This window comes from Helicoverpa armigera, chromosome 28 (assembly GCF_030705265.1).
Source record: "Helicoverpa armigera isolate CAAS_96S chromosome 28, ASM3070526v1, whole genome shotgun sequence".
NCBI classification, from domain to species: domain Eukaryota; kingdom Metazoa; phylum Arthropoda; class Insecta; order Lepidoptera; family Noctuidae; genus Helicoverpa; species Helicoverpa armigera.
The window spans coordinates 3,909,590-3,935,883 of record NC_087147.1 but is presented as its reverse complement, the minus strand read 5'-3'; the positions used below and the strand labels follow the sequence as shown (position 1 = coordinate 3,935,883).

Genomic DNA, 26,294 nt, shown 5'->3' with positions numbered 1-26,294 from the left:
TAGGATGCACATTCTGTACCATGTTACCAGCCTGCTGAAGGAACTTTGCATTTGATAAAACTGTTTTCCATCAAAAGATGTGATGATGTCCTCCTAGCCGATGATCGGCTACGGCGGCTGTTCTCATGCAAGGAGATAAGCCGACTACGCAGGACATACAGTGCACAAGCATTCGCGCAGACACAAGTGCACTCACTATTCCTTCACTCTCATAGCCCGATGGGACAAAAGATGGGTATCAAAAGATACATATAACATGTCATAGATAAGACAAAATAATGGGAATATTGTTGTTGTAGGTACTCCTTCACTTATAGGAGACCACAACATGCAGCATAATAACAACTAAAACTAGGTTTCAACGATATGACTTAAGAAACGAAATATACATATAGAAATAATTTACGTCATTTTTTAAATGTGGACTTACATTGGCAGATCTCTAACTCCGTTGATTTAGCTAGAACGTTATATTGCCTACACTCGGTTCAGCGGTGTATAATAGCCTAGGTTGATTCTGAGGTAGAGATATAAAAATACATAAGTAAGTATGTCATGAAGGCATCACAAACAAACGTATATTGGCACTTTAATAATGTTATTATTCTTACCTATTTACTTAAAAGTTGGTTCTCTTCAGCAACAATAGGCAGAAAAATCCACCCATTTATAATAAATAAAAACCCACAATTTTTGTGTCATTTTCTATTATCAAATGAAGACATGGAAGTTGAAAAGCGTCTTCTATAACTTTTCATTGTCATATCGACGCCTCCCACGCAGAAGGTCGGAACACATTTTTTTACAAAAATCGTTTTTTTGCACCATTACAATAATCTTAATTATTATTACGTATTACTAAAATCCAAATTTTAATATCTTCTATAAATAGTGAGTTTTTTAATGGATAATGGTCTTAACAACAATGTTCTCCAGCGCATAAAGTCGCGCGGATAGTTCCGACTGTATGCTCCGATCGATTGGAGCGAGGACGGCCAATCAGGGCGCAGTACCGACGTCGTATGTCAATCGTCGTATTCTAGCCGTCCCACGCAAAACGTCGAATCGTTTATGTTACAACTTTATGCGCTGTAATCATACGTGTACTGTGGTCAGTTACGACTTTATACTACTCAATAATTTAATTCTAGGAGTCGTAACTTATTCTTAAGACCATATGCGAGGTTTAAATATAAGAATGAATAAAAGTATAAAGACGTATCATAGACATACGGCTATATGCTCCGTTAAAAAAATAAGATACGATTCTCTGCTTTTCAATTATAGTTGAAAAATCATTAAAATTAACGTTCGAATTGCTTCGTTGGTCTAGGGGCCGCGAGTTTGACTGCCCGCCACAAGTTATTGGGTTTGATTCCCGTATCGGGCAATAATTATTGGGTTTTTCAATTTCGAAATTCTCATAACACGGAGTCTGGAATAGTGCCTAATGTTCGACAACAGGCATAACAATGGGATTAAACTGTGTGGACTGTAATATTCTCCTGTCTCTTACTTCTCTAACCTATGCTTACCCCTTTGGGGAATAAAAGTCGTGATGTTATATTTGAATTATGTTAATTTTCTAAGTCTCTGGTCTATGTATTTGTAACATGTGTAAAGGACAATGCTATTCTTTGTATAGTAGTCGGGCTCCAGTTTTGCCCACAGTAACTGCATAGTGTATAATGTTCCATAGGCTTATATTAGGTCCCAGACCAAAGCATTTCTAAATCTACCCCAGGAATCCTGAGATAAACTGGTTTCACTCTTATTCAATATTCTGAAAAATATGCTTACAAACGAAGTCTTAACTATTCCACTTTTATTACCTTAACTGAATTATATTAATTGATAAATACGAGTTATAGTATACGACAACTTTTTTTTAACCGACTTCCCAAAATGAATCCTTCGTTTACCAACCGATTTAAACAAATATTTTATTGTTTGAAAGGGTTTACTTCCTAAGTGGTTCCTTTGTCATCCGGTCTAGATATGGAAACCCTAAAAAAATCGGGTGCAACTCTCGAAAATTATAGACGCATTTTGAGGAAAACTTCTCATTAGGGTAGATGTCTCAGATACCACAAAGAGGTTAAGATCTGACCTGAAGATGAAGACGACAGAGAAACGAGGGAATTCCTCAACGGTGTCTACTATCTAGCTCGTATTCGAGAGAGAGTTCTTGATAAGATTTTTTCAGTAGATAGCCCATAGCGCAGTTGTCTTGTAAATTTTAACCGAGAATTCAAATATATTGCGGTAATTGCCTTATTTTTCAGGTAATCAGGGTCAGTTTTTATTAGAAACTAATGCTTTTAGAATTTATTTTTAAAATCACAGTAAAAAAAATACTCATTCCAACTTTTTACAGTACTGAATCCTGACAGCCAGATCCTGAGATGAATGATAATGATTATGAACAAGACTTATTTGTCAGAAAAGTCTTGTCCGATTAATTTGTCAGGACCGCTGGAAGCGATTTTAAAAATATTTGAATTTCATGTTAAAGTGCAGTAAAGATCCTATTTAACCACTCCGATTTACTGGGCAAAGGGCTCAGGCTTTGTAAATTGATTGTTCATGTGGAATATTTATTTACAACAACTGGTTTTCATGAGGACCCTCGGGACCAATATCTAAAATATTTTTATTTCGTGTTATGAGTGAAATAAAGAATCTATTTTGACCACTCCCACTACTGGGCAGCTGCCCAAGAATTTGTAGAGTGACTATGTAAGAAGAACATTTGAACTGGTTTTCCTCGGGGCCCGTGGGACCGATTTCAAAAATATTTTAATTTCGTGTTAAGAGTTAAGTAAATAACCTATTTCAACTATTCCCATTACTGGGTAAATACAGTTTATAAAGTGACTGTTCATGTGGAATATTAGAAACTCGCTGTAACTATTTTTCCTCCACATTCTAATGCTTCTTTCTTACCATTTGACTTCATTTCTCTAGCTTTAAACTTGTTATTTATAGGGATTTCGACAGTTTGCTCGTCGCATATAGTCGTAATTCAAAACTTACGTCGTTATTCGTGTTGTTTAAATCAAGTTTATGAACGCATACAGTCGTAACAAGAAGATACGACCTTTTTCAATCAAGTATAAGGTCGTAAGTAAGTAAAACGGGTTTTTTTCGGTAATTACATTTTTTTATAATATCCAGCACCTGGGAATTAATTACTTAATTGTTAATTGACAGCATAATGCAAAAATCTCCGTTGAAAATCTTTCAGAATAAATTTTATCATCACCGTATACAAAAAACGCTCTCCTGTAAAAACGATTTTTTAGCCTTACGACCTTATGCGTAGGAGGCGTCGATATGATTGATCGCTCGCGACAATATTGCTTCTATAGGTAATGTGTGTGCCATAGAAGAGAGAATGGTACAGATGGGACAATATTCATTTTGTTCTGGTTCGTCGTAATAGTTGGATTGTCCCATGTTTATATATTACAACTACTATTTCATCACTTCCACTCATAAAGAAATATGTGGGAAGAGAAAAGAAAAAAAATTGCAATGCATAGTGTATGGATTTATATCTCACCGACAAATAGTTTGATCACTAATTATTATCTTTCTTGATTCTAGATTTTAACCTGAATAACTACTTTGATAGTTTATAAAGGAAAATTGTGATAGTCAAAATATAAAAAGGAAAAAAAAATTGGAGGGTTTAGTAACAGTAATATATTTTTTTACTAGATTCTGCTTGTGGCTGTACCCATGTCCCGACAAAATACCTTTTTGCACTAGGATAAAAAGCTTATATTTTATTTAGATGTATAAGCTATTATATTACTGCCACGTTTCATCAAAGACAAAAAAAAAATATCTAAACCGAAATTCACAACCCGCTATTTCCTATACCTCAGACCACAAGCCCCAGGTGTCTTATAGGTAGCAATCGATCATAGTCAGAAGGTGACAAGTGCCAACATGGACGAATCAATAGGCGTTTGGAGCCACGCTCCGATGGATTGTCCTAAGTGTATTGGCTTTTTAGTATTATATGAAGTACCTTTTTGAATGAAATATTGGTCGTTTGGATGATAAAGGGAAGTTAGGGAACAATTTCTTAACTTAAAATCTTTATCCTTAGTGATATTGTAATGCGAAAGTTATTCTGACTTTCGTGCTTTCATGCCAAAACTACTGAACTCTTTAAATGAAATATAGAATACAGTATAGTTATCGGCACGAATCTTAAAGCTCTGACCTACATCTGCGCAGAAGTGATTTATTAGCAAAGAACCAATCCCGAGTGACGGCTATGATGCGATGCACTGCGGGAAAATCATCGCTTTAGCCCACCCCGCGCCTCACTTCATACCACAAAAGGGACGCAATAAATTACTTCTGCGCAGGTGAAGGTCAGAGCTCAAGATTCGTGCCGATAACTATAATTTGGAGACTAAGATATAAAAAGCTTTTATCCGTGTGTGGGAAGTAGTTCCCTCGGGACGTGAATGGAACTGTTTGCTGTATCTAGCTGTTGTTATAATTGCAGGTAGGTACCTACGTTTGTATATTTAATTGGTCAAATGATTGGTTGAAAGAGATTTAGTACGAATCTGAATTTAGACCAATTAAATTAAAAGATCTCAACAATTTTCAAAGAACCGCACACCACCACCATCTGCCTAACCTCCGGTTATTTAGCAGAATGTATAAATGAAATTGAAATTATGAAAGAATTTACCAAAGAAGGGTGAAGAAGGATATTTCCTTTACACAGCTTGGGATGCAATCAACCGTGCCCCTATATCTTTCCAAACTAACATCTTTACACTTTCAAAAGACCGGAAAAAGCTCCTCCTCCCCTAAGAAATACAATAAAATATCAACAAAATGTAATTCTTCCTGAAACCCCATACAATGTATAAAAATACGGCCTACCTTGGAAGGGTTAAACCATAGAGCAAGGAAAGATGAGCGGAGATGCCATAATGCAGGTAGGTCAGGCGGCTTCTTTTAGGTCAAAGTCGTACAGTGGGCATGACCAAAACTATCAGTAACTAGTTAAGTAACGGGGCGTTCGGGTTCTTTGAGACATCCGACAATGATTTTTGGTATTACAAAAAAAATACGGATCCAAAGAAGGCGTATAATGGTGAAAACAGTAACGTTCCTCGTCCCCCGCTCACCCGCATTTTGGTGCGCTACTTTCTCAGGCGATTTTCTGTTATGGCATCTCCGCTACTCATTTTGTTCTCCGTGAGTTTAACCATTTTGTATGAAAAGAAATAAGGATATCCTTTTAAAGGTGGATGCGCAACTAATACCAAATGTTTCCTCGTTCGGTAACGTGATCGTAACAAAGCTTGTAAATATCCTTATCAATTTCCCAAATATTTTTTTTGGGTTCGATTTTTTATTACATTATTATAATTTCCGCAAGGCAAAATCTTGGAAGCTAACGCTATGACACATGATCATACCATGTCAGGTCACATCAAATAAAAACTGCTTTGTTGGTCTAATAGGCGTATAGCATGACCACAGTTTAAATACAATATCACTACAGAACAAAGAAATGTGACAACCTTATTGCTTCAACGGTGTAGGTAGTTATATCCGCAAATAGGCTTAGTTTCCATACTGTCCATATCTTTACCGTGGCCTGATTGCTGTCCACGGGGTTTCTTTGGGGCTGGAATTGATTTGTGTGTTTTGAGAAACTTTCAGCATACCGCCCTTTAGTCTGGAATATAGTGATTGATATACCCGTGCAGCGAAAAACACGTAATTGTTAGCCCTGCGCCTGATCTCTCTCCGGTGTTGTCAGATTGTCTGCTCAATATCTAATGACTTATAACACAGGACTCACCTCGCTCAGGAGCCAGAGGGTAGTTTCCTAAAAAATAATAATTAGTCCGTCTTGTAGATTGTCCAAAATTAAGCGATACGTATTTTTTCTTTTTTAAATTGGATCAGAACTTGTTAAGATATAGCGTGTTAAAGTTGAGTGTGACGTCACAAGTTGCTACAATTTTCAGGAGACTGTGACGTAAAAGGCCCCCACTCCTAATTTTTGAAGCGTATTATCTTTGTCATTTTATGTTTAATTAAAAAAAGAAAAAATACGTATCCAATATTTTTTGATTATCTAAAAAGCGGACTAAATATTATTTCATTATTTCGACCCTGGAAACTACCCTATTGTACATAATTTTTATGCCAATAAAATATTTATCATTTATCACTTTTTCGAATAAAATCCCCTGTTTACTACATACTTGCCAAGATTCATCATTCGTACTTGAGATGTAGGTGAAGACTAGTCTATTCTATTTAACTTTGAACGATCATTTTAACCAACAGTTCTCTCAAGAAAAATACAATCCGCACAACTAACCACGTCCACTCTTACGAAGTTTTCCCGTTTATGTTTGTTTGCTTAGGACTCGACAGTTCTTTACAAATCAATGAGAACATGGGTTTGAATAAACATGGGACTTCTGTCTTTTGTTATGGGTATTTCTTCTTTGTTTTTTCTTCACTGATGAGGATCGCGACCTTAACTTAAATTCTTCCTTAAAGAGCGGTCGAGACTGTCTCCTGTAATCTTGTGCTTTGCAACATCCGACCTTTGGGTAGTTTTTGATTTTATGATAAGAAGAAACCATGCAATCTGGCTGTCGTTGAACATCCCTGGCAGTAGTTACGGGAAATCAGAAGCCAGTAAGTCTGACACCAGTCTAACTAAAGAGTATCGGGTTGCCCGGGTAACTGGGTTGAGGAGGTCGGATGGCAGTCGCTTCTTGTAAAGCACTGGTACTCAGCTGAATCCGGTTAGACTGGAAGCCGACCCCAACATAATTGGGAAAAAGGCTTTGACGATGATGATGATAAGAAGAAACCACAATAAGAAAGAGTTCATATAAAAAGATCTAAAAATGTACGTTCACCTTGTGCGAACATTGTTGCAAAAATGACCATCATAAAACCATAATTCCTCTTCCCGAAATCTATGTCAAAAAATGACACAGCAAAAATTTTAGAAAAAATATTTCTGACATATTCAAAATGTCATATCAAGCAAGGTAACTTATAACCAAAAACTATGAAATAAAATACAAAAATATCATAACAAAATGCATTTAAGTCATTTCAGTATACACGAATTATTTAGTTAAGTATAATTGATAAATTCTTGGTATATGTTTGAGTACCAAGGAGAGAATATATTTAAAACATGGGATTGGTAAACAGTAAGGATTTTACGTCAAGAAGAAAGGTAGATGAGGCTACCAGTAACACCAGGTAATTAAATAATCCTTTGTTAAAAACATAAGCCAATATTTAAATCCTACTCATATACAAAATTTTAAAAATAATAAAGAATTTTCCACACTTCTACTCAATTACAATTTGTCACAGATGATAATTATGTTAGATCAATGACAACATTGGATTAAAGCAACAATCTTTCCTAAATATTCGATAAGGAGTAAATATTCGGTTTTTTTCCTAAATTCTACTTATCATTTTGTATTCCTAAAGATGGGAATAGCCACTCTATCCTTCACATTTGAGGTACAGATTTACAATTCACATTAGATATAGTTTATTGTATTGTTGTTCATCAATTTTTTTTCTTTGTTTTAGTTTATCCAAGCTACGCTACGTGATAACAGAAAAACCAAAATGGAAAGTTTTCAAAAAGAAAGAGTGAGTCGCAATCAGTATATCTTTATAATGTAATAAAGGTTCTACATAATACTTCAACATCTTACTGCTGATATTTCAAAGTGCTATGTCCATTTCAGGGTAGTGCCTTTACCACAGTATCGTCCTGTGAAGGGATGTCCTTGTGGCAACGCTGGACCTTGTAAGCAAAAAGTGACACCGAGAGGAGTTACCATACATTATCCTCAGAAGTAAGATATATTTTGGTTTCTTAGACCGCTTACAAAAAGAAAACTGGTAGTGACTGTTGATCTAACAGCTCTTATCGGCGCTCTGGTCCATTTTAATAACAATCACATTTGTTTTCCGGTACTTCAATCTGCTTGCTGTTACCAGAATGTTTAACTATTGCCTTTAGATTTGCACTGGCTATGAGTTTTCTTTCTGAATATTTTCCTTACTTACCAACCGATAATCTGCTGCTGCTGCCTTTGGCAAACATTGTGTTTGACCCCTTGTAAATTGTTGGAGCGATAAATATTTGTAAGACAGTACAGGAATATAAAGAAGAGAGCTAAGCCAAGCAGTGATTGACATAATTATGACCTGATGATGATGATGCTTTCATTTTTTGGCCGAAATGACAAGTTTTTCAAAATGACATGGCTTAATAAATGATTTGAGAAATAGAAAATAAAGTTACGGGCCCTGCTATCGCTCAATTTGTTACTAAATAACGGTTACAATTTCAGGTGTAACATTACTATCAAATATTTATTATTCTCGGGTGTATAAATCAAACGCTTGATATTAATACAAAACATTGGTTTCAAATGTTCCACGTGTAAGATTTAATTATAGGTTGACTTTTACTTTATTGGATTGAATTTTTAATAAAAACGTGTCACTGGTATATTTGAAGCGTTATTTAGTAGATCAAGGTCTAGTGGGTAAAGGACCAACCTCAAGTACGAGGGCGCGGGTTCGATCCCAGGTCAGGCAAGTACCAATGCAACTTTTCTAAGTTTGTATGTACTTTCTAAGTATATCTTAGACACCATTGGCTGTGTTTCGGATGGCACGTTAAACTGTAGGTCCCGGCTGTCATTGAACATCCTTGGCAGTCGTTACGGGTAGTCAGAAGCCAGTAAGTCTGACACCAGTCTAACCAAGGGGTATCGGGTTGCCCGGGTTACTGGGTTGAGGAGGTCAGATAGGCAGTCGCTTCTTGTAAAGCACTGGTACTCAGCTGAATCCGGTTAGACTGGAAGCCGACCCCAACATGATTGGGAAAAGGCTCGGAGGATGATGATTTAGTAGATCAAGGTCTCTCGTTTTTGTATAACGTGCAATAGGAGTTTGACTGATTCGTCAGTCTAGTTAGTAGTCGCAAAGAGTGATTGCTGTGCATGACGTCTCGGGTTTCATTCAAGGGCCAGGCCAAAATTGTTTTGTAAGTTTTACGAAACTTTCAGAAAGCAGCCAAGAATTTGTAAGTGGTTGTGTTACACCCATGCTTTGGAGAGCACATAAATGTTAGCCGTCAGTTCTCTCTCCGGTTATGTCAAATTGCCGTCCAATCGGCATACGAGAGTGCACCTGTATCTATCAAATACTAGTGCACTATAATATGTCCTACGCAGTAGTCTCACAATCTGTCTGGATGCCAATAATCATCGGTGCTGATATCGGTTGCTTTTGTTTTCAGAAAGAAAAAATTCTGCGCCTTTGGCACGGATCGACGGTACAAGCCACCTAAAACCCAAAAGAGTTACTTCACTAGGTATGTATTATACATCTATTACTATATTGGTATTTTTTTAACTTACCATGGCAACCCTGGTAGAATTTAGAGTACTTCAGATGGCACATGTGCAGTGTTTTTTTTTTTCAAAAAGCCTTAACTCGCTTCGCTTTCCTTGAGATTGTTTCTCCTTCTTTAACCAAGAATGTGTCCTCTGTGCCTTGTTGCCTTGTTTGGAATGATAAGCAGCTAATCCAGAATGTTTTCTTTTACCCAGATTAGCGTGGAAGTCCCTTTCCAGCGCTTTACCATTCCAAACAAGAATCCAGGCGAATATAAACTTAAGTCTACCAGCGTTGCCTCTGTACAAAGTGAGCCATGCGTTTAAAGCAATAAAGTCCAGTTTGCCTTCTCTAAATAATAAGCTAAGCAATGCTATGAAGAGCATTAAATCTTTGAAGTCAATTAAGAAGAAGCCTCGACGCAGTTTGAGCAAGGAATTCATGTTCATGCCTTTTCAATTTCAAAAATAAGGTGAGCATGACAAAAGTCTTCCTTTGAAGGCCGTATTCAGCAATTTAGAAGTCTTGACTAAATAACAGCGACAATGGTCGTTCGCACTTACCTAAGGTGAAGCACCGCTTGGCGCGGTCAATCAGTGCATGGGTCGATCTTGTCAGAACGGGTTCTTCCGTGATTTGGTATTGAACATCTTTGGCAAGCGTGGTTAGTCAGAATCTAGAAAGTCTGACAACCAGACATAACATGGTTGCTCAAGTAACTGGCTTGAGAAGATCACAGACGCATACAGTTAGGCTGGAAGCCAAACCCAACGTAGTTGGGAAGAAACTAGGCAGGCATTTTAGGCTCATACTATTTGTGGTTTGAAAGTGGATCTAAATCAGACCTGAACTTTAACATCTAGGCCATTAGGTCAGGGTGGTATCAACCTTTTATAGGTCCCAGAGGTATGAAAATAAACTAATATCTTAGAGAGAATTTAATTTAATTTTGTTTTGTTTCAGCCCAAAAACTGACAATAAAGTAAAAGTAATTCGGCGTAAGAGATTTCCTACCTTTAGACTGGACAAGATTTCATGTTATTCGCCATTTAGCAGGTAATTTAGTTTTGCTCAATCACGATTGATACTTTTATTTCCCAATACATATTTTATCCCGTCAAACCATCCATTTACTTTCATAGCTCTTCATAGATTTATAAGCCAACATAACAGGAAGAATGAATGACCCATTATTACAGCATTTCTCAAAATTGATATTTTTAAAGTTCACATCAAAATTTCAAATCAATTTTTTGACAAATTCGCAGAAATCCTAAGACCAAAATAAAAGTCATGTGAAATAGAGTCTACTAAAAAAGTGATAAAAACCTAATTTTTTACAGAAATATATTTTCGAATACTTTTGTGAGTAGTAGCACAGATTATATAATAGTTACTACGTAACAGATAAATCACTCCATACAAAAAAGTCCATACCTACTGTTATAAGCACCTACAAGTTTCCAAACTACCTACAAATTCAAAGCTGCGTTAAAAAATGAACCTTAAAAACTCCTGCGCTCGATTGTTATTTCAATGCGATAGCGCACAGTTCAGTGACCGCGACCGTGCCGACAGCGAGCGTAGGGTTGCCTCTTACAATTAAATAGGGAACAAAGTTACGCGTATTTGTAACTGACTTCCCGAATCAATGGAGGTGCCCAACTACTTTTCGAGCACAGAACACGCAAGAAGCACCGTTGACCGCTGATACATACCTACATACCCAAAATTGGTTTCTGCGCAGCGATATATGCAATGTTCCAAGCCACCATTTAGTTGGACGAGAACTATACCTACTTTACTCGAAATGTTTTTAGCTACAAAACTCGGTAATCATTGCATGTATAACTAAGTATAAGGTATAAGTATCTATAATTTAAGTATCTAAAGTAAGTCGCTTATTTTTAAAATGACAAAGAAGATAAGTATTTTTACTTAAAAAAATAGAATCATATTCATACATAGGTTATAGGTATACAATATTTCTAAATGCCTATACATATGTAATAGGAAACCTTTATATTTTCCTAAAATAGTCACATATACACCTACACAAATCAAAATAGTTCTTCAGTTTATTAGATAATTTTAAAAACCAAATAAAAAACAAACAATAATGTTCACAAATAAAAATAATAAACATAAAACGCGCGCTACGCGAGCGGCTGACGAAAGCCCTGAGCCGCGTGGGGCTACCGGTAACCCAGCGAGCGGTAGGCATTTATCGCGCGTAAGTACGTCGAGTGACAGAGGCCTGGTAGTAGTGTGGATGATAATTGATTCTGGGAATCTAAAAATATGGGTTTTATTTCAGAACCGTCGCGCCCCGGCCTGGGGGTACCGTTGTGAATTGAAATAGTCGTTTTGAAATTATACGAGTAGGTATGTCAAGTTACAATATTATCATGTATATTAATAAAAATATATAAGTTACTTTATATTGTTTTGTTTTATTTACTGAGTCTGAGGTAAAATGGGCATTGTTTTGACCTTGAAAGTATATTAATACAGACCCCTGCTTTATTATTTTTGTGAAAAGCAACGTAGGATTTTGTATGGGTCTAGCACTGTGTGACTATGTACCTAATGTGTGAGATCAGATTTAAGTGAGGTAAGTTTTTATGAAGAAAAATACAGAAACAGCTGAAGATGTTTTTCTTTACGTGAATATGGTTGTTGAAGATCATTTTGCTATAAATTTTCATTTTCAAACAGGACTGCTGACAAGATACGATAAATAAATTAACCTACAGTTTAATTCATAGTATTAATCCAAAATCTACAATTCATACTGAATGTCTTTATTCACAGCTTATTGAGTGAAAAATTACATGAATCTAAAATAAAACACATCGCATTCTATGTTAAATTACTACAAAGACCAAACATTCCAAAACGCCAGCAACCACAAAACAGCAAAAACCACGGCCAATATCCTTAGCTCAGAAGAATAAACTAAATCCTAAATAAAAATAGCATTTCGACGAATTCTGCCAAAGCGGGCTCATTAAGCTGACAGAGTCTATACTAGCAAAGAATTTCTTTAAAACAACTGCAAATGAAGTAGGAACAAAAAAAAATACAGTAAACGAAGGTTTTTTATTTGCCTCCCCTGAACTTTGTTGGGACCAGAAGACGATTTTATTTTGCTCCCGTTCTGAGAGAATTAGTTTTTTGATAAAGGATCTTGTTCATTGTAAAATATTTTTTTCCAGAAATCACGAACTTGAATATGTACACTATATTTACAAACTTAAACTACTTTACTAAATAAAAACGCTATTTACAAAACATAAAAGAACATTGATTAGGCGTCGAAGTATTCCTCCGCATCACTGTCCTCCGTAAACATGCCCAGAAAACTGGCTGCATTGCCACGTTGAATGGCAATGCTAATTCTTTGTCCAAAGAACAAGCGGGCTGGCTTGGTCACGCGAAGCGTCGACAAGCCTTTTTGCGATGTTCTTGTAAAGCAACCAGATATGCTCTCGAAGACAATATTTATATTCTGCTGACTTATGCTAATATGAAATCACACTACTTTGTCCTTGAAAATGTTATATTTGTATAACTGCTTCTGGAACTGTTTACCAAAGGACAATGGGCGATTTCGGTCCAAATGTCCACCACGAACGAGACCTATATGGCTAGATAGCCCATTAAATATAGAACGTTTTTTGTTATGAAAGTAAAAAAAAATATATAATGCCAGAAAAAGTTATAGCCAAAACACATTTGGATTTTTGGACCAAACTTCATACATTCTTGCCCAATCTCCTTTTAAAATGTTTAAAATGTTAACGCCAGGAGTGTTCTCAAAAATACCACTCATTTCATAAATTTGTAAATACTCAATACTCAAAATAACCAAATTAAAAAAACAGCAGTAGAACTGAGGACCTCTTCAATTTGAAATTAGCGAACAATGACCAAAATCATCAAAGCAATAGAAAATTTGAAACGAAAAGTACCACGACCACAGAAGTGGTAAGCAATTAAACGGCACATATATTGAACGGGCTCGAAGCAAAAGGAGCATGTTCAGAATTGTAGCCCCTAGCGGTTGTAGTTAGAGAGATGGGAAAAATTGGACGACTGGTCGAGTGCAAGGCGTACTTGCGTAATTTGAGTTCCATTGCTGGCTCTTCTAGTTTTGTATATACATATGGTACATGAGTATGAGTGTGTACTTCTGCTAGAGCCTTTGGATGCGAGAGTGAGTTCGTTTGGTTGTTTCGAACTGATGTTGATGAAAATATGATAGACTATAGCAAAATTTCTTCCACGTGCTAAAACACCACTGCAGAGATTATCTTACTTGTTTTTACCTGGACGAAATTGCATTTTTATGTTGCCTTGAATAAGAAAATTGTATATATACAAAAAAAAGTAAACAGGTTTATATTTATTACCCCATGAATTTACAAAACAAAAAAATAAATACCTGGAGTGGTTTGAGCGGCAATTCTTTTGCAAAATATATTTGCACAATGAAATTCATCAGTCATTTATTTCGCCAAAAGAGCAATAACGATGGAACACTGAATCATATTAAATGCTTATTGGAGCATTAATACTGATTTTATATTGGAAACAATAAATAATTATGCTATGTATAGGTACTCTTTCGTTTTCAGTGAAGCACTCTAGAGTATGGGTTTATAAATTGTTACTGAGAAATCCCCAAATTAATTCTGTAAATGAATATCTATCTGTCAATGATATCAAAACAAAGTACGGATCAACATTTTCACATAAGGAAATACATAGAGCAGTTCATAGAGTACATAAGGAAATACGTAGGGGAGTTCATAGAGCGTACATAAGGAAATACATAAGGGAGTTCATTGAGTGTACATGGGGAGTTCATAGAGACCGGACCAGTAGTTCCTGAGATTAGCGCGTTCAAACAAACAAACTCTTCAGCTTTTAATATTAGTATACATTTATCCGGATGCCATGATGGTCACATCTTTCAGATGATAAATTGTCACCTAAAATAAATTGCTGAAAACATCAATCGACACCAACCAAATGGTACGAAAAAGCTGAAAAAGAAAAAAAGTCCAATATTAGTCCAACCAGATGTTTCACCATTAATCATAATGTTCAAAATCCAAAATTCCACTAACGCTAAGAAAATAACTGCAAGAAGAATCTTTGTGCGATATAAATCATTTCCTATTAGATTCCTTCAGCGTCGGAAACCCTTGTCACGGTGAGGTATACTGCCTCCTAGCCATGGAGAACAAAATAACTAGCGGAGATGGCATGACACAAAATCTACAATAAAAACCGGCCAAGTGCAAGTTGGAATAGCGCATGAAGGGTTCCGTACTATTATTTAGAAAATGAGCAAAAAAAACACGTTTGTTGTATGGAAGTCCCCCAAAATATTTATTTGATTCTAGTTTTCAGTATTTGTCGGTATAGCGGTTAAAGAAATTCATCATGTGTGAAAATTTCAACCCTCTAACTATCATGATATACAGCCTGGTGACAAACGGACGGACGGACGGACGGACGGACGGACGGACATAGGAGCGAAAACAATAGGATCCCGTTTTACCCTTTGGGTGCGGAACCCTAAAAATGCGGATTTTCCGGAGACGAGAAACGGCACTAGCTCCACCAATACACGCCTTCGTAAGAACCCGTCCATTATTTCCAAAATAAACTCACCAGGCAATTAAAACCAATCTTTGTCAGATTGGTTTTGAGTTGACAAAGAACACGAACGTCTCGTTAGTTCTATTAACTGATCACGCGTGACGTACGTTGCTTGACCTACAAGAAGGCGCCTGACCTACCTTCCTTATAGCATCTCCGCTACCTTTCCTTCCTCCGTGTTTTTATCTTATTGTAAAGGATTATGAAACAAATTGCCTTTACCCAAGTCTGGGGATTTGGTTTGAAGGGTTTTGCTATCGTTTGAAGATGTGCTTATTATTTTGTTGCTATCGTTATTGATTGGGGATCGGTTCTCGATTGAAGAATTTTTTTCCTTTACGTGATATATCAAAAGTATTGTATTTTTTTCGTCAAATGTAAGAGGGGTTACATTGGTGTTTCATTAATCTTGAGTCTGCTTTATTATGCACAAATGTAAAAGTATTATACTATTTTTCTACCACCCAAAGATAGACTGGGAGAATACGCCTAAGGCGTTAAGTCCGCCAGTATACAAAATTGTGCATAAGGTATCAAATAAATAAATAAAAGTCCAAGTTTTCATCAGCCAGCTCAATATTATATTCAATCATACTTAAATGAAATGAAACTTTAAGATATTTTGAAACGAGATCCAATAACATTTTTAAACAGATTTCATTGATTTTGCTCAGTACCTGCATTTGCGATCTCCAGACGAAAATACAAATTATATATTAATTTAAATTACTAATCTATATAATAAATTCCAATAAAATAAATTCACCTTAAGTGTTATGGGTTAGTTAAGTTTTCATAAGAGGTCCTCGTTATTCACGATAAAGGTTGTCAAAAGGATTAATAAAGTAAAATATGAGTTTATCTTATGAAGTATTTGGGGTTTAAAATCCCTAGAAATAGATTAAGTTTAAATTGTGTTTACTGCAGTAGAAGGGTTAATTATAAGTATTATAAAAAATATTATTAAAAATTATAAGTATTTTAGGTACTCTTCCTACTTAAATAATAATTATATAAACAAAATCCTAGTGAGTTTCCTACTATGGATATTAAAATAACATAAGTACATTATAGTTTTGGAGGCTTTATAAAAGTTAATTTCAACACATTTAAAAGGAATAAAAAAATTTATAGTAGAATTCCGTAGAATCGGAATTAACTCTTCCTGTCGGCGACGATGAATAAGTGTAAAAGTGATAACTAAGTGATAAAAGCAGTGATAATCAATGTTTAAGTTTTTTAAGGTTTTATGATAGTTAGTATGTCTGTAGTTAATTAAAAGCTATTTTCTGTTGTTGTTTTTAATTCCTTTAAAGTTTAAGACTAAAATTGTAACATAGTTAAGCGTATCTAAGTACTAATTTTAAGTGTAACTTGTATGCCCTAGTTTAAGGATTAACGTTTTCAATAAAAAACAGATATTGCTGTTGTTTTAATTATAAAGATAGAATACTAAGGTTGCATAATTAAGTACAAATAAGGTTGTTAAGTACTAAGTTTTGTATTTGTAAATAAATATAAGTGAGATGCCTATCTTATGCAACCTAGAAAAAACCCTAGAAATAGATTCAAATAGTAAGTCTAGGGTATTGGTATTTTGAATTCTAGTTTCCTTTTTGGCCACGAGCGGCGCTAGTAGGATGATCGACAAATTAAACCGAATGTTATCGAAACCTTACCTTAACGAGAGCCGTTTGAGTTTTTTAAAGTTTTCTAATTAAAAAGGGATGTTTTTAAGGGTGAATTTTTTGTATAATATAAGGGAAATCGGGTTGCATAGGATAGGCATAGCTGGAACGTTATAAGTATGCCAAATCACCTGAAAACTGCCCGGAAAGATTCCCATACATAGGGCACGGGAACGCCCCTCGCTCCCATTGGCTGCCGCATCGGCCATATGGTGGACTACTTAGCCGCGCTCTAGCGTATATAATGAGGGCATATTTTGGTGATCGGGCAGTCCGAATCCAGCAGCGCTCCAGTTAACAAGAAGAATAAAGGAAGAATTAACCCTGAATAGTGTTATTGTCTGCACCCTGCCTTGTTGAAGAGCGTCCCCGCCAGCAGCCCTATTCGGCACCACACCAATTATACAGTCCACACCCTTCAGCTGGTCCTTCGAGCCGGATAGGGTGAAGATCAAGATGCCTTCGACAAGATCAAGTTCTGCGCAGTCCAAGACCACCGGGGAAAGTTCTACGTCAACAGACTGGAGCATGAATACGCCAAGTGAAACCGCAAGTTCGTCGATAGCAAGTAGATCGACGCTTACAAAGAGGACGCCGTCGCCGCACAAACGAACGCCGTTACCTCAAGCAAAGGGTGTTGTTGGAAAGGATTCATCAGCGGGGGAAGGGAGCCGCCCCCCTCCGCCATCAAGGATAAGCGAAGAATCGGATCCCGTACACGAAGTAGGAAGCCACCCCACGTCCCAGAACCCGGAGAGAAGCGTCGCAGTGAAGGCTCGTCCACAAGATTCAAGCATTCCGCCGTCTAGTGTCAGCGCGTCAGTTGAAGGAAACCCGCAAGCTAAGAAGCCGACCCGCGATGTAGACACGACGTCCAGCCGCTCGTCTCAAAGAAAGAAGGCAGAAGCACAAGCAAGGATGGCGGTGGCACTACGGGAATTAGAAGTAGCTGAAGCCCGCGCAAGGGTAGCTCGAGCCGAGCTGGACATCGCCGTCGCCGAGTCCGACGAGGAAGATGGAGCTGGTGAAGAGTTGTACGAGCAAACCCATGAAGTGGAGAATTGGTTCATCGAGACCAGCGCCGGGCCCAGCAAGAAGAAGAGACCGACCGATTCTAAAGAAGAAAGAAGCGATATCCACCAACTGGCTGAAGCAATACGCAAGCTGTCTGAAAACTCACGTGACGTCACCGCGCCGAAGTACATCGAACTCCCTCACTTCAACGGATCCTGTGAAGAGTGGTTGGCATTCAGAAGATCATTCGAAGATACAGCCGCCTCATTCAGCAACGCACAGAACTTAGCGCGCCTAAGAAGAGCTATACAAGGGAAAGCGAAAGAAGCTGTTCAGAGCCTGCTATTCACCGCTGAAAATCCACGCGAAGTAATTAAGGGATTGGAGTCAAGATTTGGAAGACCTGGAGCGCTAGCATTATCAGAGCTGGAGAAGCTAAAGAATATGTCAAGAGTGAGCGAAAACCCGTGATATCTGCGTGTTTGCAAGTCGCGTGAAGAACGCTATAGAAACAATCAAGGCGTTGAAGAAACCGCAGTACCTCAGCTCGCCTGAAACATTGAAAGCCATAGTGGAGAAGATGCCGCCTTCTATGAAGTTTCGCTGGTTTGCCTATCACAGAAGCAGAAGAGATGAAGACCTTCAAGAACTATTACTTGTTGAAGCGTTCCTGGAAATTGAAGCAGACATGTGTGGGGACTTCGCTCCGCCTGAAGCGTTATCCGAATACAAGAAGGGTTTCAGAAGGCCGGTGAATGTGACACAAGACACGTCGCAAGACAAATATAAGAAGTCGTGTCCAGCTTGTGAGGGTGAACACTATGCAACAGAATGCAAGAAGTTCAAAGAAGCGGATATAAATGAGAAATGGGACATCATCAAGAAAGCAAGAATCTGTTTTAAGTGTTTACGATTCAAGCACTCAAGAATCAACTGCAAGGCGCCTGTGTGTAAGCAGTGCGGAAGATGGCATCATACTCTCCTGCACTCGGACGAGCCGCCTGTACCAGTACAGAAATCAAGTGACGAAAACAAAGGGAAACAAATATATGAAGAGAAGGTTTCTTCAGTAAACAGTACCAAGTCAGAAGAGAGAGCATATTTGAAGATGGTTCCGGTGCATCTCTACGGGCCTAAAGGACAAGTACGTGTACTGGCGTTGCTGGATGAAGGATCAACTGTCACGCTCCTGGACGAGGCAATAGCAGAGACGATTGGAGCTGAAGGAAGTCGCGAAGCTCTGTCTATTGAAACAGTGGGCGGAAGAGTTATAAGGAAAGATAGTTCTCAGAAGATTCAACTGAAGATAAGAGGAGCCCACAGAAGAGATAAGAAGTCCATCACAGTTAGAACAATTGACGACTTGAGGCTGTGTGAACAAGGAATCAGTAAGAGCACCGTGGAGAGCTGCCCGCATCTGAAGGCAATCGAAGAGCAGTTACTCTACACGGCAGAGCGGCCAAGGTTGTTGATTGGGCAAGACAATTGGGCACTTATCGTCACAAGAAGATTGAAGAAGGGCAAGCCAGCTGAACCCGTGGCCTCTCTCACTGACTTAGGGTGGGTGCTGCACGGCTGTGAAACTGGCACGAACACTGTAGTCAACTTCGTACATTATGGAAGAGCGACGACAGAATCAGAAGACATAGAAGAAGTAGTAAGGCAACATTTCCAGCTAGAATCGCTGGGTATCCAGAGCCGACTGCCATCAAACGACAGCGACGGAAGAGCCTTAGAAACTTTGGAAAAAACGACGAAACGTTTAGCAAGCGGGCAATTCGAAACAGGCCTCTTGTGGAAGAAAGAAGACGAGCGCCTGCCTAACAACTACAAGCAAGCCTTTCGTCGTCTAATCAGCATTGAAAGGAAGCTGGACAAAGATAAGGAAGTCAAAGAGTATTACGAGAAGCAAATCCAGAGCATGGTTGAAAATGGATACGCAGAGAAAGCGCCAGAGACGTCAACTGAAGGAAGAACTTTCTACTTGCCCCACTTCGCAGTTGTGCACCCTGTCAAGCGGAAGCCAAGAATAGTGTTTGACGCAGCAGCCAAGTACGAAGGGAAAAGCCTCAACGACGCCTTGTTAGCAGGCCCGGATCTACTTCAATCACTGTTCGGAGTGCTGCTACGCTTCAGAGAAGGCCCAGTGGCTGTCATGGCCGACATCCAAGACATGTTTCTTCGAGTCAAAGTGAGGGAAGGCGACCGAGACAGTCTAAGGTTCCTGTGGCGAGGAAGCCGAAGAACAAGCAAACCCGACGAGTACAGAATGTCGTCGATTATATTCGGGGCAGCGTCATCGCCCGCAACTGCGATATACAGGGTTAATTTTCAACCACCATCCAAATTTTCAGAAATGATTTAGAATCGGTAACCTAATCAATTAATCAAATAAAAAAATATAAAAAATATTAGATGATTTTCATCATTGTCCGCTACTAAAATCACAACGTGTGGAATACACACAGTTCGGTTGTTGAACATGGCGCGCTTGCCTCAAGATTCGGGAAACGCACACAAAAAACAGCATGCACTACGCCCGACATCGTACTACCGGCACTACGCCCCCCTCCCTCATACCCCGCACCCCGCACAGCCCCCGGTCGGCCAAGCGCCGGTGACTTTTTGTTTAGTTGACCGTGACCTAGTTACGTGCGAACGTGTGCCATATTTTTGTCGCTCTCGCTGCATTTTCGATTCCGAATTCCGGTCGGTTATCATCGCACGACATGGCGACTTTTTATTCTAATGCAGAGTATTTTGAAATGGTCAGGTGCTACATTTTAAGTGGCGAAAGTTTAAATGGTGCGCAAAGAATGTACAGTGCAGAAAGTTTACCGCGTTTACAAAGACGAGGTATTAATTCGCGAGTGCCTAATAGACAAACAATTTTAGCCGCAAACCAAAGGTTGTTAGATTATGGGCAGTTTATCACACCAGCCCATGCAACAAGTCGTGGCGGTCACAACGAAATAACACCAGCAGTCGAAAATTCTGTACTCGAGTTTTTCGAACGTGACCCCTGCGCTAGCACTAACGACGCTGCTCGGCGCTTCGGTGTCAGTCAGTATTACGTGGAAGCTGCTGAATTCATCTGGTTATCACCCATACCATTACCAACCAGTGCAATCTCTTCACGATAACGATGGACCCGCTAGAATCGTGTTTTGTGAATGGCTGTTAAGAAACATTAATTGTAACATTTTGTGGACTGATGAAGCATTATTTACGCGAATCGGAATTTATAACAGCCGAAACGAACATTATTGGGCGTTAAGCAACCCCCACGTTATTAGAAATAACTACCATCAAGTGCGTTTTAGTGCGAATGTTTGGGCAGGTATTATCGGTAATGTTATCGTGGGACCGATTTTTATTGAAGGACGCTTGACGGGTACTAATTATTTAAACATGTTACGTGGTGTTATTGAAGACTTAATAGACGAGGTGCCACTTTCATACTACAACAATCATTATTATCAGCATGACGGTGCACCACCTCATTACACAAGTGCAGTGCGTGAGTTTTTAAATAATAAGTATGGCGATAGATGGATTGGTCGCGGAGGGCCTGTCCTATGGCCTGCCAGGTCACCAGATTTAACGCCACTTGATTTTTTTTTATGGGGTGAAGTTAAAAGACGTGTTTACGTTGAAGAAGCACAAAGTGTTGAGGACCTCCGTAGTAAAATAATAAATGCATTTAATGAAATTAAAAATCAAACAGATACTTTAAACTTATTAAAAAATAGTTTAGAAAAACGTGCACGTTTGTGTATTGAGAGAAACGGACTCCATTTTGAACAATTACTGAAGTACACGTAATTTGTAGGTTAATCGAGTTTATTTGGTAAGTTGAATTATTGTAAATAGCTAGTTGATTCCAATTTTTTAAATACGCCATAATAAAAACCAGTGATTTCACATTCATTATTTTATTATGTCGGTCCTAAGCCCGTAAAGTATGAAGGGAAAATTGGAATCAACCCTTTTAAGTAAGACCGCGTAGGTACCTACATCAATCGCAGCGAGCGAGCGAGGTCAATAACCTTGCTGCGTGTCTCTACATTCTGTTTATTTTCGGATATTTTCTTTTGGATGTTTTTTTTTGTTTTTGTTATTATTTGATTATAATGTTTCACATATGAAAATAAATTAATTAAAAGTCCTCGATTTTTAAATTTGGATGGTGAATGAAAAATAACCCTGTATGTGATGAACAAAAACGCGGAAGACTTCAAGGCAACTCACCCAGAAGCTGTGAAAGCTATAAGCAGGAATCACTATATGGATGATTACCTACAGAGCTTCGCGTCGATTGAAGAAGCTAAGAAGATATCAAGAGAAGTTAAAGAGATACATTCTCGAGCGAGTTTTCACTTAAAAGGCTGGGCGAGCAACGACATAAGGGTATTATCAGAAATTGAAGACACGAACAAAGGAGAATCACTGCTGCTTACAAAGGAAGAAAAAACTCTGGGACTGAGGTGGCTTGTGAAAGAAGATAAGTTGGCGTTCAACGTTGGTCTGCGCAACACACCGAAGGAATTATTAGAAAATACAAGAGCGCCTACGAAGCGTGAAGTCACAAGTGCCGTGATGTCAACATTCGATCCGCTAGGCTTCGCGGCGCCCGTGCTAATACAAGGAAAGAAATTAATTCAAGACATATGGAGAACGAAGGTTGACTGGGACGAGAAGATTAACGAAAAACAAAGAAAAATGTGGTCAAGGTACTTAGAAGAGGTGCTGGCATTAACAGGACTTCAGATACCGAGATGTATCTCGCCACGCTGCGGTGAAGGGCAGCTACACACGTTCACGGACGCTAGCGAAGAGGCTTACGCGGCGGTTGCTTACTGGAGGACAGTTGAGCCCTGCGGGAAAGTCCACGTCTCCATGGTCGCAGGCAAAGCAAGAGTATCGCCGACAAAACCAGTGTCGATTCCACGATTAGAGTTGCAAGCCGCCCTGCTTGGCAGTAGATTAGCAGCTAGTATCGAGGAAGAAATGAGCCTGCAAGTATCAAGAAAATTCTACTGGACTGACTCTAGCACCGTGTTACTGTGGATCAAGGCGGAGCCAAGGAAATTTAAAACCTTCGTGGCTAACCGGCTCGCAGAAATCGAAGAAAACACTAAGCCGGAGGACTGGAGATGGGTGCCCACTAAAGAGAACCCGGCGGACGACGCTACAAGGGGAACGCCGGCCGAGTTCAGTCACAAATCAAGATGGTTCCAAGGCCCCGCGTTTCTTCGACAAACAGAACAAGAGTGGCCTCTACACGATTTCAAGTCTGCGGGCAAATTACCGGAGGAAAAAAGCAAGGAGCAAGTGGTGGCTGCAGCAACAGAAGGGAAGGCCTTAATTGATTTACAAAGGTTTTCAAGCTGGGAGCGACTACTGCGCGTCACGGCCAGAGTGGTCACCTTCGCATACCTCTTATTGAAGAAGACCCGTAAAGCAGCCACTACTGCCGTGCGCAAAGAAGACGAGCCTTGGCGACCGCAGAGAAGAGCACAGAAGGACAAGAAGCGAACCCCCAATCAACCAGCCATCACCAAGTCTAAGAAACCTCTACACGCACCTATAGAGCAACAACACATAAGGAAGGCCGAAGAGATTCTAATAAGGATAAGTCAAGTCGATAGTTTTGCAACAGAAATAAGAAGTTTGAAAAAAGAAAAACCCCTCGAAAATGCAAGTAAACTTAAGAAAATCGACGTGTACATCGATGATGACGATATCATTAAGTTAAGAAGCAGGACGATGAAGTTTCGCGGCGAAGAGCGAAGGAAAATGAACCCTATTATATTAGACGGAAAACACAGAATCGCGCAGCTCATCATTCAACATTATCATAAGAAGTTTCTTCACGGCAACACTGCTACAGTCATGAACGAAGTGCGACAAAAGTATTGGATCTTCGGTTTAAGGGCCGCAGTAAAGGCAGTGTCACATGGCTGCCAGTGGTGCAGAACAAGGAAGAGTGTCCCCGCGATACCTCCGACGGGCGACCTACCGAGCGAGCGACTACAACACCATCAGTTCCCGTTCACTTGCACTGCAGTCGATTACTTCGGCCCCATGCAAGTCACCGTTGGCAGAAGGGTTGAGAAGCGGTGGGGGGCATTGTTTACATGCCTTACCACGCGAGCCGTTCACCTGAGCTGGCCCCTAAGTGCCAGCTCTATGATAATGGCGTTGCGACGGATGACCGCGAGAAGAGGAACGCCGAGTACGATATTTAGTGACAACGGTACTAACTTCGTTGGCGCGAACAAAGAGCTAGAGGCGGCCGCACAAGAAAAAGGAATCAAGTGGAAATTTATCCCCCCCGGCAGCCCAAACATGGGGGGCGCCTGGGAGAGACTCGTGCGGTCAGTGAAGACGGCCCTGGCTGCAGTACTCAATGAAAGAAGCCCGCCTGAAGAAGTGCTTCACACATTAATAACAGAAGTCGAACACATCGTCAACTCAAGACCCCTCACCTCCGTCAGTATGGATCCCGACGACGAAGAGAGTCTGACCCCCAACCATTTCCTGCTTGGAAGATCGTGCGGAGCGATGGCGCCGGGAGAATTCGACGACACAGACTTAATCGGGAAGGCAAACTGGAAAACAGCGCAGAGGCTCGCCGACCATTTCTGGCAGCGGTGGGTGAAAGAGTACCTGCCCCTCATCATGCCACGACGGATAGAGGGTCGCGCCACTAACGACCCTCGAGAAGGCGACATCGTGCTCATAGTCGACTCCACGTTACCTCGCAATACGTGGCCCCGCGGTGAAGTCATCAAAACCTACCCCGGGCCAGACGGCAGAACCCGAGTGATGGACGTAAGGACTACGGGAGGAGTGCTGCGCCGGCCAACGCGTAGAATCATCGTCCTGGTTCCCGCTGCATCGTCGCGCTCCGAGGATGGCGTGCTACGCACCGTGGGGGAGAATGTCGGCGACGATGAATAAGTGTAAAAGTGATAACTAAGTGATAAAAGCAGTGATAATCAATGTTTAAGTTTTTTAAGGTTTTATGATAGTTAGTATGTCTGTAGTTAATTAAAAGCTATTTTCTGTTGTTGTTTTTAATTCCTTTAAAGTTTAAGACTAAAATTGTAACATAGTTAAGCGTATCTAAGTACTAATTTTAAGTGTAACTTGTATGCCCTAGTTTAAGGATTAACGTTTTCAATAAAAAACAGATATTGCTGTTGTTTTAATTATAAAGATAGAATACTAAGGTTGCATAATTAAGTACAAATAAGGTTGTTAAGTACTAAGTTTTGTATTTGTAAATAAATATAAGTGAGATGCCTATCTTATGCAACCTAGAAAAAACCCTAGAAATAGATTCAAATAGTAAGTCTAGGGTATTGGTATTTTGAATTCTAGTTTCCTTTTTGGCCACGAGCGGCGCTAGTAGGATGATCGACAAATTAAACCGAATGTTATCGAAACCTTACCTTAACGAGAGCCGTTTGAGTTTTTTAAAGTTTTCTAATTAAAAAGGGATGTTTTTAAGGGTGAATTTTTTGTATAATATAAGGGAAATCGGGTTGCATAGGATAGTTTTTTTTTGGTATGGCATCTCGCAGTTCAGCCTAGGAGGCCGTGTACTGCTTAACCGGACTTTTCCCTGTGGATGCCTAGAATTTAAGGCCTCCAGCCAGGGGCGTAAAACAACTTATAAACTAAGCGACTGCGCTAAGGGTACCCCCTGTGGGGTCGGACCTCGGCTTAGGGCGTCGCTGGGGAGGCAGCAAAGGGACAGGCTGGATCATATGATCATTATTATTAAATGGGGAATTTAAAGCTACTGGCTCAGCTCGCGGGCTGGCTCGATGAGCAAGGGTCGGGAGGACAGAGAACGGGACGTCGCGGCGGACCTCGGCGGCGAGGTTTGTACGAACGCGGTTTGTGCTTGTGTAGGGTGCTAGTGAGTTTACTACTCTCTTGGAGGACAGTTATCTCATCGTCAGGTTCTAGAAGGGCATGCCTAGGGCGGCGAATCCTACTGATGCGGGAGGGAGTGTAATTACTGGCTGACACGATGAGTGAGTTATCGTGTTTCTCAGCGCGTTCGAAGTACCGTATGGCGGCACGCTTCATATACTGGCGGATGGTAGGGATTTTAAGTCGACATGAAGAATCTCATTTCGAACATAATAGGGAGCTCCTGTGATTTTCCGTAAGGCACGGTTTTGAAGGGCTTGCATTCTGTGAAGGAGGCGATGGCTTGCCTGTGCGAACACAGGGCAAGCATACATCATGACGGGGCGTATGCACGATCCGTAGAGGCGTAACTTGGATTTAAGAGGTAATTTGCTCTTTGAATTGAGCAAGAAGTGCAATCTGCCGTACACAAAGGCTGCTCTAGAGCGCACCTTACGTATGTGCTCGGCGAATGAGAGGCGCTGGTCTAAGATTACACCTAGATATTTGGCATGCTCCTTCCAAGGAATCGGC

General features: G+C 39.6%; 2 protein-coding genes across 3 annotated transcripts; both read left to right on the top strand.

Annotated features, from left to right (window-relative positions):
* Positions 1-7,049: 7,049 nt before the first annotated feature.
* Positions 7,050-11,899, top strand: LOC110380859 (uncharacterized). Of its 2 annotated transcripts, XR_007512323.2 has the most exons (7): positions 7,050-7,284; positions 7,630-7,692; positions 7,791-7,901; positions 9,359-9,433; positions 9,672-9,928; positions 10,420-10,512; positions 11,774-11,899. XR_007512323.2 is itself a non-coding variant. In XM_049851554.2 (6 exons), the coding sequence occupies exons 1-6, from the start codon at positions 7,217-7,219 to the stop codon at positions 11,811-11,813; spliced, it is 450 nt and encodes a 149-aa protein (XP_049707511.1). In that variant the 5' UTR covers positions 7,050-7,216; the 3' UTR covers positions 11,814-11,899. The 2 variants fall into 2 exon arrangements, 1 of the variants encoding a protein (XP_049707511.1); XM_049851554.2 differs by lacking the exon at positions 9,672-9,928.
* A 4,401-nt stretch (positions 11,900-16,300) lies between these two features.
* On the top strand, positions 16,301-25,391 carry LOC135119027 (uncharacterized). The gene is given in 3 exon segments (XM_064042342.1): positions 16,301-18,298; positions 18,300-20,148; positions 22,041-25,391. Coding segments are annotated over 3 exon segments (5,631 nt in total). The 5' UTR covers positions 16,301-17,273; the 3' UTR covers positions 24,798-25,391.
* Positions 25,392-26,294: the final 903 nt, after the last annotated feature.